This window comes from Neoarius graeffei, chromosome 10 (assembly GCF_027579695.1).
Source record: "Neoarius graeffei isolate fNeoGra1 chromosome 10, fNeoGra1.pri, whole genome shotgun sequence".
In the NCBI taxonomy this organism is placed as follows: domain Eukaryota; kingdom Metazoa; phylum Chordata; class Actinopteri; order Siluriformes; family Ariidae; genus Neoarius; species Neoarius graeffei.
In genome coordinates, this window is record NC_083578.1 from 25,735,600 (window position 1) to 25,750,943 (window position 15,344).

The 15,344-nt window shown below is 41.0% G+C and overlaps 1 protein-coding gene across 1 annotated transcript in view; it reads right to left on the reverse strand.

Annotated features, from left to right (window-relative positions):
• Positions 1–4,461: 4,461 nt before the first annotated feature.
• The window catches only part of prickle2a (prickle homolog 2a), a 48,717-nt gene continuing 37,834 nt past the window's right edge, over positions 4,462–15,344 (reverse strand). The window contains exons 3-8 of the mRNA XM_060930760.1: positions 12,022–12,135; positions 11,317–11,454; positions 10,930–11,133; positions 8,408–8,594; positions 6,435–7,388; positions 4,462–6,288 (exon numbers count right to left, since the gene is read on the reverse strand). Coding sequence (XP_060786743.1) covers positions 5,405–6,288; positions 6,435–7,388; positions 8,408–8,594; positions 10,930–11,133; positions 11,317–11,454; positions 12,022–12,135 — 2,481 coding nt within the window. The 3' untranslated portion in view covers positions 4,462–5,404. The remainder of the gene's footprint in view (positions 6,289–6,434; positions 7,389–8,407; positions 8,595–10,929; positions 11,134–11,316; positions 11,455–12,021; positions 12,136–15,344) is intronic.

Genomic DNA, 15,344 nt, shown 5'->3' on the forward strand with positions numbered 1-15,344 from the left:
GCCTGGAGAGAACGTCCCTAGGATTGTCCGCTTTGCTTATACAGACTTCTCGTGCAGCAGGAAAAAAATGCACTGCTATCAGGGCTTTACAATAACTTTTTTGCTCACCAGCCACTGTGGCTAGTGGTTTTCCCAAGTCACTAGCCATTCAGCCTTTTCACTAGCCACAATTTTGTTGCCAGGAAATCGCAGTTTTTTCTTCAGCATGATACGTTAAAGTTTGGAAGATCTAGATTTAATTATGAATGGCAGCGTATAATGTATCTCTACAGTAGCACTCAAGTATTCAGTGCTGTGAAGGTAGCTCCCTATATGAAAACATGCAACCAGTTCAGACAAAAATATAAACAGAGTATTCTGTTTATTGAACTCAAATTCAAGCCCCTTACAATATGAAATATCGGATAACATGAAAAATAACATTCAGTACAACTGAACTGATTCTAATATTAAAAGTCCAATTCAAAACATTTATCATTGAAAAACATTTGATGTTTTGATATGCAAGTATTATGTGTATTATCAAGCATTATTATGTATATTATGTATTATCTATTAATAGTGTGTGTGTGTGTGTGTGTGTGTGTGTGTGTGAACATGTGTAGAGAGAGACATTAAATGTCCTCATTACATTCATTATCAGATGAGTCTGAATGGTCCATGAAAAATGGTCTTCATGACCTGAGGCTTCCAGCATGCCGTAAGTTGATAGCTGGGGCGGATCAACTTCTTTCCAATCGCGTGAACGTTTCTAAACAGCAGCTCCATCCTCTCCAGCTCAGTCGACTTCATGACAGCCAGGGACTTGAAAGCAATGCTGTCCTGTAGTAAACCAGCCGTCTCCGCCTGTTTTGATGTTATAGTACCGATGTGTGCATTTAACCTTTCGTGGTCCTTTATAGTTTCGAGTTTAAAATTACTGCTGCCTGTCTTTGCCAGACTTTCTACAGTCTTTGCAGTACATGGTATTTTCGGTTTTGCTATGAACTAGCCAATCTCACCCGAACTTCCATTTGTCATTGAACTGTCTTATCTTCCTATTAGCGTCTTGTTCATCTGCATGGCCGCAGCCAGCTATGAGGCCCTTGCGGTCCGGACCTCGGTCATTTTTAAGAGCTGAAAATACATTTGTACGCTAAATATTCAACTGGATAAAAAAATAAAGAATAATATTAAAACGTCTCCATAAAAAGTGCATTGTTAATTATGTTAAACGTTGATTCTGTCTTGTGTGTGTGTTTCGTGCGCGCGGCTCTGAGACCAAGAACACAAAAGCGAATGAGTGCGTGACTCGCCAGAGGAACGCAGTGCAGTAGACATGTTTTTTCATGGTAACCATCAGCGCACTTTCATCAAGCTGTTCAATTTACATTTTCGAAGCGGCACAGTTGTAGCCTGCCTTGTTTGTGATTTAAAAAATAAATCATTCGATAAGCCAAAGCAATAGAGTGGAAAGTTTCAACTTATGTTTGCCTTGGATAACTTTGCCTAAAACATGGTGGTGTATACTGATTTTTTTTTCCCAGAATTTTTTTTTTGTGTGCAGGTGTAATGGATGCCAGATTGTTAATGTATCTTAGTTGCATAGGCTACATGGTTAGGGTATCTTTTGTCCTCATTGCTTGGGCCAGATCAAACCATTAAACACGCTTAAATTATTCTTACTCTTGCCACATACATGATTTTTTTTTTTCAAAACTGAGGATATTCAGTTCAAACACCATTAAAAGTAATTTCAGGAATAGATCTCGTGTGGCGTGTAATTCACCCCGCTCATTTAAATATGTCGAACATTTTTCGGCGCGCGCTTTGCGCATCACGGACCTCTGTGATTTTAAAATGCTGCTCCGGCCCTGCTCATCTCTGCCCCTTTTTTCCTGAGCAGCAGGGTTTGAAACTCCAGCTATATGCTGCCACATAGTGCGCTTGTCAGTCGTCAGCAACTTTGTTGCTTCGTTCATTAACCGCAGGTTACCGTATCACGGATTTTATCTGAGCCGTTAACGAACGTTCTAAACAATTCTAACATGTTGTCAGAATGTTTATGCAGGTGCTCATGGGAATTGCAGGCGTGTAATATTACAGTACATTGCAATGCGTTTATTATATCAGATGCCTTCAGAGAAAACTACAATTAAAATATACTGTCATACCACAGAATAACCCACCCGCCAAAGTGGCTAGTGGGACTAAAGTCATTACTAGGGCTGCGTACCGGTACTGTGTACCGGTACTGTACCATGAAAATCGATTCGGTACAGGTCCAAAATACCGGATCATGAAGTACCGGTACTGTACTGATATAAATTTACACCAAGTATATGCTTATTTTGTGACTGAAGATGCGTAAATCCTACCACAAAGATGAAAATTTAGCACTGGAAAAGACGTAAAATGGCACGCTGAAACTTGAAATCAGAGCCATCTTTGATTTGAGATCCTCTCGCCACAGTCTCACGAGACATTGCGAGAGCTTGGCTGATCCAGCGTTCTGATTGGTCAAAAAGACTCAAAAGCAGGTCAGCCATTTTTCCTTTGCTGGCATTGGTGGCCTTTGTTGCTTTGTGTAATTTTGCCGCGTAAGTTAAAGGCCGCGGACTGCGTGGAGTGAATTTGTTTGTCATGCCACGTGGGAAGACCAGTAAGGTCTGGGATCACGTAACAAAGCTTTCAGGGGGCCAGAACACAAGTTGTCTTGCTGTGAGACAACTTATGACTTTTTGTCCCAAGTTAACCAAGTGTGAGACTGAGAGGGTGACTGAGAAGAGAGGTAGGGAACCTAGTTATGTTAGGTTTTCTTTGAATAAAGATACTGACAAGTTGTCAACAGTTTATTAATGTTTCTGTCATTACTGAAGAAGTTCAGAAGAACACGTTAATTTGTCAAATCAAAAAGGAAAGTTCTGAGTAGCACAGATGAGTTGTTTTCTATATTGAATAAAGTCCTATGCAAATTCAAATAGTAACCTATTATTTTAATTTGTCTGCAAGCCAACAGTTTTGCGACACTGCCTATAGCTACGTCAGTTTAGGTTACACTTTCATATCAATGTCGCCTCTGAATGTGGAGGGAATGTGGAATGCGGAGAAACTACAAGTAACCAAATTAGACTTGGCATCAAACTGTCAAAAAGGTAATGGATCGGAGACTGAAGACTGAGTCAGTCAAAAGAAAAGCCCAAAAACATCTGATATGAGCAAGGACAAAGTGCAAAGACATGATGATTCTTTGAGAAAAAAAAGCAGCACAACCGGATCAATGTGGCCCCCAGTATGAGATTAAAACTGTCCAGTTTGGAGCCAGACATTGCTTCACTGATGTATCCGAATAAGCAGCACCATTCTTCCCATTAAGATGAGGACAACAATGAGTGAGCTGGCGATACTATTTGTAAATCTGTAATTTCATTAGTGTGTAATTTGTAATATACTGTTGAAATAGGCTCATTGTTTTTTGTCCAGGATATTTAGGGGGTGAGGTGGTTGGTGAAATTTTTTTTTTTTAATGGATAAAGTGGGCAGCACGGTGGTGTAGTGGTTAGCGTTGTCGCCTCACAGCAAGAAGGTCCGGGTTTGAGCCCCGTGGGCGGCGAGAGCCTTTCTGTGTGGAGATTGCATGTTCTCCCCGTGTCCGCGTGGGTTTCCTCCGGGTGCTCCGGTTTCCCCCACAGTCCAAAGACATGCAGGTTAGGTTAACTGGTGACTTTAAATTGACCGTAGGTGTGAATGGTTGTCTGTGTCTACGTGTCAGCCCTGTGATGACCTGGCGACTTGTCCAGGGAGTACCCCGCCTTTCGCCCGTAGTCAGCTGGGATAGGCTCCAGCTTGCCTGTGACCCTGTAGAACAGGATAAAGTGGCTAGAGATAATGAATGGATGGATGGATAAAGTGATCCTTGGTCTGAAAAAAATCTGAGAAACACTGCTTTAGTCCAACACAGTAGCAGAGATGGTTTCAGATAAAGACAACAACAGCCACCATCAAATGGTGCAGTTGGAGTCTTGTTCTTGGACTTGACTCAAAATTTTCTTTAATCACTTGGACTTGACTTGGACTTGAACACTGGGGACTCGAGACTGGACCCGGACTTGAGGTTTAGTGACTCGACTACAACATTGATCTGTGTCAATCCATCAAAACATCTGAACCAGTCCAATCATGACACATCTATAAAGTTACATTCAACATCAAAATCCATCCATCCATATGGCAAGAAATAAAGACCTAAGTTTATTGATAATTGAAATATTATTTAATTCGGATACAAGACATGAACTGGGGATACATGCAGTTAACGCTCTACAATATGATACAAATAATGCTTCTGAGGATACAAAATATAGAAATATTTAAGACTATATTTACATAACATTTACAATACTACAGCCATGACTTATATTACTTTTGAAAATCACTGTACATCCATGTAATTTAAAGATAACATTATTAAAATGTGGACTTTTGGGGGAAAAAAGTATATTGCATTTAAAACAGGACTATACCAAACATTGCTATCGTCAAAAGCAAAGGTAAGTTATTTTAATATGTCATTGATAGAACAGGGTGCAAGCAATTAGAACAATGGAAACAATAACTAGTATATGGGTCCAGATGGACTGGCTCTCAAATAGACAATAAAAGATAGAGAGACAGATTTAAAGAGCGAAAAAAGAAGAGAGAAATTTTACCTTGAAGCTGGGGCAGATACGATTTGCATTTAATACCAAGTCCCCTCAGTCTTCATTATCAGACTTCATAATCAGTATTGACAGATCAAGCCACATGACTGAGCTAGCAATCTTTCACTCCTTACACATACAGTAACACAAGTTTAAGACATTTCTGAATAAACAAGATTAGAATACAATTGTAATGAAAGCCAGTTATCATGGTAACCCTCCAGTACCAATTCTTGACTCTAAACAGTTCTGTCAGTACACATTCCCTTTTTTTTAATCAAACCACCAGTACATAGCACATCCTTATTGCACGTTTCTACAAGTGAACTTAAGTGTTCTTGAATATACCATGTTTAATGTAATATTCAAATTGTTCACACATGAAGTCATCTTGTGTCACAGTAAACAGAGAATATAATGTCCAGAAGGCATGATCAAGTTTTGTTGGTTATGATTTGATCATGCTTAAGTAAGATTACAATCTATTAAGTAAGTTATTTGAATAAAGTTACATACTCAGACATACTGACTGGCAGACACACAACCTGCATTATGAAATGATGCATTTCTTTGTGCCATCTTCTGTCACAGTAAACAGCGGAGATAAGATCCAGAGGACATCATCAAGTTTTTCTTGGTTATGATTTGATCATGCTTCAATAAGGTTACAATCTAGACACAAAGAGACACACCCACACCACACCCACACAGATACAAACGTTCTCTTATGAGATGATGCAATTCTTACTCTTTCTGCGTCTACGTGTGTGTAGCTGCGAGTGACCACCCATCAAAGTGGGACTATAACGCTGCCTCAACTCTTCGTTGTCAAGATAACGCACTTGCACTGGCCGAGGAATCGGTTCTCCCATAAAGTAGCCTTCATCATCGGATGCTTCTGATGAAGAAGAGCAGGTGGAGCAAAAGTGATCATCGCCTTCTGCCAGCTCTCCATACCTGCCCAAGTATTGGCCTAGTCTGGGACCTCCAGGGTCCTGCAAGGTCAAGTCAGATGTGGTTCGAGGGCAAGGCCTGAAAAACTGCTGCCTACATGCATAATTTCCCCCAAAAGGGTCATGTGACATCCTTGAGGGCATCCGCTGAAAGTCATCATGGAACCTCTGAACAGGGTCACTAGGATAACCCTGGTTTTCAGCAGCCAGATGAAGGGCATTATCTGAGCGTGAGCGGCGGGATCGATGATGGCCTTTGTGTCTCTTATGACTTTTACGATGATGCTGTTGCCTTGGTCGTTGTTGTCGTGGAGAGTCTTGTGTGTTAGCTCGCCGTGGTCGTGGTGTCATTGAATGAACATTTCCCATGCTCCCTGCCAGACCCATGCGACCTTTGGCTGGCTCATCAAAGCTGAGGCCTCTAGAAGAGTTCCAGTAGAGTTGTGGTGGGTACCTCAGTCTGACTGGCATTCCCAGATCAGCAAGAGGTCTTGGGACTGATGTCAGGGATTCAGTGCTGCGGAACTGCATGGACGAGTTTAAGGTACCCATAGCACTTTTCTCAGACACATTCACACCAGAGTCCTTGCTTAAGTCAGGCATTGAGAAGCGGGAAAGGTGCTCCTGGCGCCTTGTAGTCCCATCCAAAGAGTTTCCTAAATGGAGACAAAAATAATTTAATCTTTTCAAAGACAGATATTTGCCTTATAATGATCATGCCATAATAATATTTTTAACACTCATAGATCATGTTCAGAATAACTGAAACATACGTTACTAAGAATAGGCTGAGTGAGTATACCTGTGGCATAAGAAAGGGCCAGTGAGTCTGAAGACCCTCGTGGTGTCTGTTCAAGGGGTGTCAGTTCACCAAAGCTGGGGCCAATGTGATGTCTACTCCTTAGAAGAGGAGGCCTCATCTCCCTGGGGAAGCCTTGCACACTGACACTGCGCTTATCTAAGAACCCAGCACCATGACTAGATACTTCATTAAAACTCATCTGTGTCTTCAGTTTGGGTGGATGAAACTCAGATTCCTGCCCATGGTGCATCCAATTTTCATTAAAAGAATGGCCTCTGAGGGCTGCCATAACAGGTGGCTTCTTGGGATTATTCCCTGGTTGTTCCTTGTGCCAAGACTCTGGTGGGCTCACCACTTTGGGTGGTTGACTAGGAGAGGGAGGATATGGGCTCCGGATGCTACATTGGCTCCGTAGCTGATGGGGATTTGGGGAAGGGGAAGGATCTCTTTGATTGGACTCGTAGGAGTATGGCTCATCCCTGCTCATCCAGACAGACTGCTTGCGGTTCAGGCTTGGTGAACGACTTGGGGTCCTGCTTGGGGTTCTTGTTGGTGTACGGTTTGGAGTACGACTGGGAGCCGGGCTGGACACACTTAGCAGGTCCATTTGCACAACCAGGGAATCTGCATCCACTGAAAGCCGCTCACCTGTTGCAGATGCTGATCCAGATGATGGCTGTCTGCCGCTTTCTGCTTTGTTGTTCTTTGCTCCCTGCTTGCCAATTCGGACACTGCGGCGTGACTGGCGTGAACGGGCACTTTGAAAAGCAGAATCAGAGGAGTCTGACAGATCAGGCTCATCTCCCTGGCTGCAGATACGAGAGCAGTAGATGAGCCCTTGCTTTGGCAGAAAGGGACGACCCAGCAGAGATTGACGGCAGCGAGCACAGCAGAAACATTCTTCAGTGGCATGCCAATGTTGACCTTCATATGCCATTTGTCCTTGGTCTATGCCTAGGGGGACAGATATATATGAATTCCAGAGCCAAAACTTGTAATATGATGTCTTTTATGTGTAAAGGTGCATATAATAGAAAAGTGGGTCTGAAAGAGAAATAAATGTGCTTCCCTAACAAACATAAAATGTTATTTCTGGCTTTATTTTTCACCTAAGATCCATCCATCCATTATCTGTAGCCACTTATACTGTTCTACAGGGTCGCAGGCAAGCTGGAGCCTATCCCAGCTGACTACGGGTGAAAGGCGGGGTACACCCCGGACAAGTCACCAGGTCATCGCAGGGCTGACACACAGAGACAAACAACCATTCACACTCACACCTACGGTCAATTTAGAGCCACCAATTAGCCTAACCTGCATGACTTTGGACTGTGGGGGAAACCGGAGCACCCAGAGGAAACCCACACGGACACGGGAAGAGCGTGCAAACTCCAGACAGAAAGGCTCTCACCGGCCGCTGAGCTCGAACCCAGGACCTTCTTGTTGTGAGGCGACAGTGCTAACTACTACACCACTGTGCTGCCCATCACCTAAGATCATGTGCGCTATTTTTAAAATATGAAAATAATTCCTATTAATTGTTTCTTATTTTAATGTTGCTGTTCAGTCAAATTAAAAGTGCCTTTAATGATCACCATGTGTACTCTTCATGCCAATACCATGCCAACTCTTGTCAAAATTCTACTTTGACAATATTTTTTTCATGTCAATCAAATGTTCAAGACTGAGGATAACACCTAGGATGAACCATTTTCATTTATTCACCAGATAAATCAAGGAAAGATAAAGAGACTGTACAAAAACAGAGGCTACTAAAGGCAACCAAGTGTCTTTCTTTTGCTTATTTTCAATTATATAGACAGTGACTATATCTACGTAATGTACTGTACATGGAACGTTTTTGATTAGGATGTAGATTCCCTAACCAGTAAAGTTCTATTAATGGAAAAGGGCAACTTGTTTGCCTAGTTTGATAAAAAGGTCAAATTAGAAGTGATTACTGTATAATATACCTATATGTTTTCCACATGCATCACAGTACTCAGCATAGAGTGATTCGAAACAGTTGCAGCAGTGAGGCCGTCCCTCACGCATGATGTAGCGCTGGCCACCTAGTGGAGCCTCACATTCATAACAGCAGAAATGCCTCATGTGCCAGTGCCGTCCTTCCGCTTCTGTGCACTCATCTGCAAAGATAATCTATAGATATAGTAGGAAACAAAGTTAGAAAAAAGAAAGAAAAACCTTGATCATTAGATTCAAGATTCAAGAGAGCTTTATTGTCAATACATTCATATACAAGTCTATGGTGCATTGAAATACAGTTTCCTGTGCATTTATAGAGAAAATAAATTACAAAATAAGGTATATAAATCTCATCTCATCTCATTATCTGTAGCTGCTTTATCCTGTTCTACAGGGTCGCAGGCAAGCTGGAGCCTATCCCAGCTGACTACGGGCGAAAGGCGGGGTACACCCTGGACAAGTCGCCAGGTCATCACAGGGCTGACACATAGACACAGACAACCATTCACACTCACATTCACACCTACGGTCAATTTAGAGTCACCAGTTAACCTAACCTGCATGTCTTTGGACTGTGGGGGAAACCGGAGCACCCGGAGGAAACCTACGCGGACACGGGGAGAACATGCAAACTCCGCACAGAAAGGCCCTCGCCGGCCACGGGGCTCGAACCCGGACCTTCTTGCTGTGAGGCGACAGCGCTAACCACTACACCACCGTGCCGCCTAGGTATATAAATAATTATCTTTATTCTATCTACATTCACTGGATATGAGCAATTGCACACTCTGATAGGCTACTCTACTACTAGGCTATCAGCTTATATACCGTGAATAGACAAAAACAAAATGGCGGAGTGTGTTTGAACCAACCGAGGATGAAATAAAAACTCTGAAAACAAAACCCCAAAATATACAACAAAAAGGCAACAAAATATGGAATGAAAGTATTTGATAGTAAGAACATACCTTTGTTTAGTTTTGAAGAATGATTATTATAGCATTTTTCACAGAGAGCTACTGTCATTTCGCCAGTTTGTTTACATTCTAAGCAGAAATGATTTTGTTGGACGTTTTGTATAACGTTTTTATTTATCGAATTTGCAAAAAATAAAAATGCTCCGTCTCTCAAAAAATGAGGCTACGTGCCTCGTCGGCTATCAGCTCATGTATGATTCAATTTCATGGAATAACTGTTAAATAGCAATCTAAGTAGACATTTACAATCTAAACATCTAGTACAATAAACAACATAAATGACAAGACAAAGACAGATGCAAAATGGCAACTGTGCATTAACATTCAAAACCTCAACAAATAATTTTAAAAGTTAGGTATCAGTAAAGCTTTAAAGTTAACAGAAGAGCTTTTAATTTAGAACATGGAATGAAATTAGATATAATTTTCAAGACTGAAATAACAGAATTGGGGCGGCACGGTGGTGTAGTGGTTAGCGCTGTCGCCTCACAGCAAGAAGGTCCGGGTTCAAGCCCCGTGGCCGGCGAGGGCCTTTCTGTGCGGAGTTTGCATGTTCTCCCCGTGTCTGCGTGGGTTTCCTCCGGGTGCTCCGGTTTCCCCCACAGTCCAAAGACATGCAGGTTAGGTTAACTGGTGACTCTAAATTGACCGTAGGTGTGAATGTGAGTGTGAATGGTTGTCTGTGTCTATGTGTCAGCCCTGTGATGACCTGGCGACTTGTCCAGGGTGTACCCCGCCTTTCGCCCGTAGTCAGCTGGGATAGGCTCCAGCTTGCCTGCGACCCTGTAGAACAGGATAAAACGGCTAGAGATAACAAACGAATAACAGAATTGAGTTACAAATACATTGTGAGGAGTTAATACTGAAATTGCACACTTTGGTATTATGGCCTTAAATGCAACTACAGACCTAGGGCTAGGTTATACTTCAGCACTGAAATGTATTTGCCTCAGAATTCATAAAGGGGGGTTGATGGGTATGCAAGCCGCACTGATAGACACACATGCTGTTCTCTGAAAACAACTAAAAAGTATGTTTATGTAGCTAGCTAACTAAAGTGTAGTTAGCAAGACTGTTAGCTGAAACTTCTGCTAGCAAAAAAAACCTGCATTACCGAGTAGAGGCTTGTTATAGCCTAATATTTTAACATACAATATCATAATATCCTCATATTCATCTTTTTTTTAAACGAAGGACCAAAAACACAGTATTGGTGATTTTCTTTTTTTGTTGTTTAACAAAAATCTTTAGCATTTAGCATGACTCTGACATTTTCTGCTTCAATATTGATGGCCCAAAGTGTTTTTTGGGTAAAACAATGGTTCTGGGTTAGACGATATTTAAAGACGTACGTAGCGCCTCATGGATTAAAAGGTTTGGTTTATGACTGGGGTAATGGTTTTAGGATTAAAGGAGGTCACGGTGGTAGAGTAGTGGAGTGTAAATTTCGATTAAGCTTGGGGTTAGATGAGAGAGTTCGAACTCAGACAGGCATGAATTATTTGCCTGAAAGCTGAAGTTGTCAGACTGACCTCATCACAAGCCGAACAGCGCGGTTTGAGTCGCTCAGCGTGGTGGCGGCCACAGTAGATCTTTCCATCCTGATGGAAATAGATTAGATCCACCAGCAACTCGGCACACATGCAGCACACAAAGCAGTGAGGATGCCAGCACAATCCATGACCCACTCGTGAGGCAAATACCGCAATGTCACCTCCATTTATTTGGCCTCCACACTAAAAGATAAGAAAGTGTACAACATATATAACAATATAGAGAATAAATTCCAGTATGGCTAACAAGGAACATAGTTATATATTATTGACATTATTAATTTTGATAAGTAGTCAGATCAGGTAGGGGAGGTTTAATCTAAGGGTAACTGTTAAAGTAATTTCTGATCTATTGTACTGTCATACTTGTTCGCAAACCGCTCCAGTTATGGTGAGGGGGAGAGGGCGGACGGTGCCCCGGCCCAGGTTGTCTCTCTTTCTCTGGTTGCTAAAGATCATCAGCTCTCTCTTCTCTTCTTCATCCAGAGAGTTACAATATCGTACCTGAAGACATCCATCAACATCATCATCAAAACCTTTTATTATGTTGTCTATATACTGTAGCTGTTGTGGCTCAACTTTTTTCATACAAGCAAGAACAGTGCCTATTTCCTTAGAGACCATGTATCATGTTATCACACTTTATAGAGCCTCCTTTATCCCTCCCCCCATTCAATTTAAAACTGCAAATAAGCAAATTCACACCCCTGTTACTCTACTACAGGTAGTGTACCCCAAATCCTTGAAGGACTCACTATATATACCAAATGTGTTTCAAAATAGAACTAAGTATCGGTCTATACACGATCAAATCCTAACATAAATATATCGGTTTCTCAAGTGCTTTGAGACATTAGGGAATTCTAAATCCATTCACATAGCCCCATTCCACCAAGACGATCTTCAACCAAATGTTCAACCAAAGCTGAACAAATCATATGGGCTAGAAAGCCATTAAAGGCATGCTAAAATGTATTTTACCATCTCTCATCTTTTTTGCTAATACTGTAGTTGGTTGAAAAGCAGATTCCTGGAATGAAGCGCAAATGCATCAGTACTTTGAGCACTGACCTCGTTGTCATGAGGAGGAAGCTGCTGTAGGAGCTGTTTAATGCGATGCTTCTCACCGATGCTGTTCACGTAGGGAACCTTATCTTCAGGCAGGAAACTGTAATACTGGTGAACCTGTGCACATAAAGACACACACACATTCATATATGAGCAAGAGTTGAATTGAAACACCAATAAAAGTTAATATACTTTTTCAAGGATCGGTTTATTGAATTCAGTAAATGTCTACCAGAAAAATATGTCACTCTACAAAGCACATCATATACAAGGCATACTCGAAACATTACAAGGCTTTCAGCTGCAATAAAATATCCATCTACTAACATTCTGCGCATTTGTGTGAAATACTTTTAATGCATGCAATCTTGCCTTTGTTTACTGCTTGTGTACATGGGCCCAAATTATTCAGCCCATTATTTTCATTGAGTCTTCTATGTGGGTTGACATGTTAACAGAAAAATTAATATACAGCCAAGCTGTGTCTTATTTCCTTGGATTCTACTAGCATCTTATTTCCATACATGCTAGCAGCATTATATTACTGTCTCAGCAGATGCTCTGGCACAATAAATTGGACGCAATGCATGTTCAGGAAAATAAACCAAAGCATATACCCACATCACATATCGTATTCCTTGCCAAGACAATCCATAAAATGCAAAAATAACACCAGAAAACAAGGAAAGCAGAAACCCATTTCATCTTTCCTTCCCTCCATTTCCCCTTTTACAGCCGCTCTGCTTCCAAATGTCTACGTGTCATTATGGCAGAGGTGTGCAATCAAGTTACCAGTGCAATCAAGTGTCCACATGTACAGAATGAAACAGTGTAATTTGAAACTTGTTCTCTGAAAAAAGGAAGACGTATTAAGGCTTTAAATTTAGTCGATCAACAAATCCCTGAGCCGAGAAACTTCATGAAAAGGAGTTAAAATATTTGCTGAGTCGAATGAAAATCAGGGTTATTTAATGACACGTTATTGAGTGTGAATAAAAAGGCTCTCATAGAAATACCATCAAATGATCGAGAGAAAGTCAGTCGGTATGCTTGGATAATAATAATAATAATAATAATAATAATAATAATGGTCGTGCAAATTTGAGGTAGAGAGTGTAGGCATTCACCTGGCTGTTTGCTCTGTGAAGAGGCCAGAGTGATTTTTTTTTTATGGTTATCAGAGGCGGGGGGTCGGATCACTGTTATTGCAGCAGGAACTGACTGCAGATTAAAGCTGCAGCCCATGAAAAAAGGATGAAGCAAGATTCAAATGCAACACACTCACACATTCCTCAGTCTGAACCACACTGCGTCTCTCATTTACTGAAAAGACAATTATATATGATCTAAAACGACAATAACATGTGCAACCTATTCACGGTCAAGCACATTCGGTAAGATGATTAGATGAAATCGATGATACAGTCGCACAGTGAAAATGAGCACAAGCACATTTAACACTCATCATTTTGTTCGTCTGAGATTCATGTTATCAAATGTGGACTATTTTCTCAGAAATTTCTGTTCTGAGACCTGTAATGATGTGGTGGCTGCCTTTAATAAGTGGCAGGATGATTCTTGATAGGACTCATTTCCTGCTTTTTTTTTTTTTTTTTTTTGTGTGTGTGTGTGTGTGTGTGTGCTTGCAAACTCTACCAGGATATAGTCTTGAGCTTTGTTTCAAGGTAAACTCACAACTCTGCTCTGCTCTTGTGGGTTGTCGGCAGAGAGCTGTATCTAGGCAACCAGAACTGGTTTATTTAGTGGTTGAGTGAGGTAATTGGTTTGGACAGACAAGTGTTAGTTTACGACTATGCAACTCTCCTGATCAGTATTCTGTCTTCATTATAATCAAAGAAATATAAGAGATAGATGGATACACTATATCTAGCTATCAGTCTCTCTCTCGCTCTCTCCAAGAGACCACTTTTAGTGGTGGTCACCATTAATAGTGGTTTCTTCATTTTTTCCATAAACTGTATATATACTGTATATCAAGAGGCGATCCCAGGGACATTACATAGCACCATGCAAACAAGCATTCACACACTTATTTACACCTAGGGGTGATTTACTGGAGCCAATCTGCCTACCTACATTTTTTTTTTTTTGACAGTAGGAGGAAGCCTACGCAAATACAGGGATACATGAAGAACACACAAAACTGCACACAGACAGTAACCCAAGCTCAGGATCAAACCATGGACAATGGAGCTGTGAGGTGGCAACATTTAAATGTGTCTCATCTTATATGTTTTTACTTGTGTATTTTCTAAATAGTGTATATTTTCTTTAGATTCTATCTATCTATCTATCTATCTATCTATCTATCTATCTATCTATCTATCTGGATGACATTAGTTAATTAATGAATTCATCAATTAATTAATTAATTAATTAGTTCGTTCGTTTTCAGTCACCACTTTATTTTGGTCAGGGCTGCGATGGATCCAGAGTTGTGATGGATCCAGAGTCTTTACCTTGAACACTGGGCACAAGGAGGGAATACACCCAGGATGGGACACCACTGCATCACAGAGCACCACACACACACACACACACACACTATCAGAGCCAAGCCATTTTATTACCTCCACCAATTTTGTTGGAGGTGGTTATGTTTTCGCCTCCATTTGTTTGTCTGCTCCCAACATAACTCAAAAAGTAGTGAATGAATTTTGATGAAATGTTGAGAAAAGGAACAACTGATAAATTTTTGATGCAAATCCGGATTTGTATGCAGATCCAATTTTTTTTTTTTGCGTGTTCCCAATGCAACTCAAAAAGTAGTGAACAGATTTAGATGAAATTTGGTGTACAGCTTTAGTATTATCCTAGGTTCAAGTGATTTGATTTTGAAGTTGATGATATGTGGCCTTCTAGTACTGCCATGTTTTTGGGAATTGGGTAGAAACCAGGCTTGTAGTACTTGAGTCCAGGATTCGGACTCGAATCCAACTTGTGCCCTAATTTTAAGGACTTGTGACTTGACTTGGATTTGAGCACTGATGACTTTGACTCGGACTCATTCATTAACTGCATTCGGACTCAAACTGGAGACGAGGACTCGGATTTTTTCTTTATTTTGTGTAACATGCTGTAATAATTTGGCATAAGATATTTATATCTACATTAATTTTGATACTAATTTCGTGCAAGAGAATGCACATCCACCTGTTCATACGTCATGTTCAGGAACAAACTAATGTTAATGGCACTAAAATGCCTGGACAGAAGCCCCTAGGATTGTCCGCTTTGCTTATACAGACTTCTCGTGCAGTGGGAAAAAATGCACTGCTACGTGTTCCATCTGTCGAAGAACTATC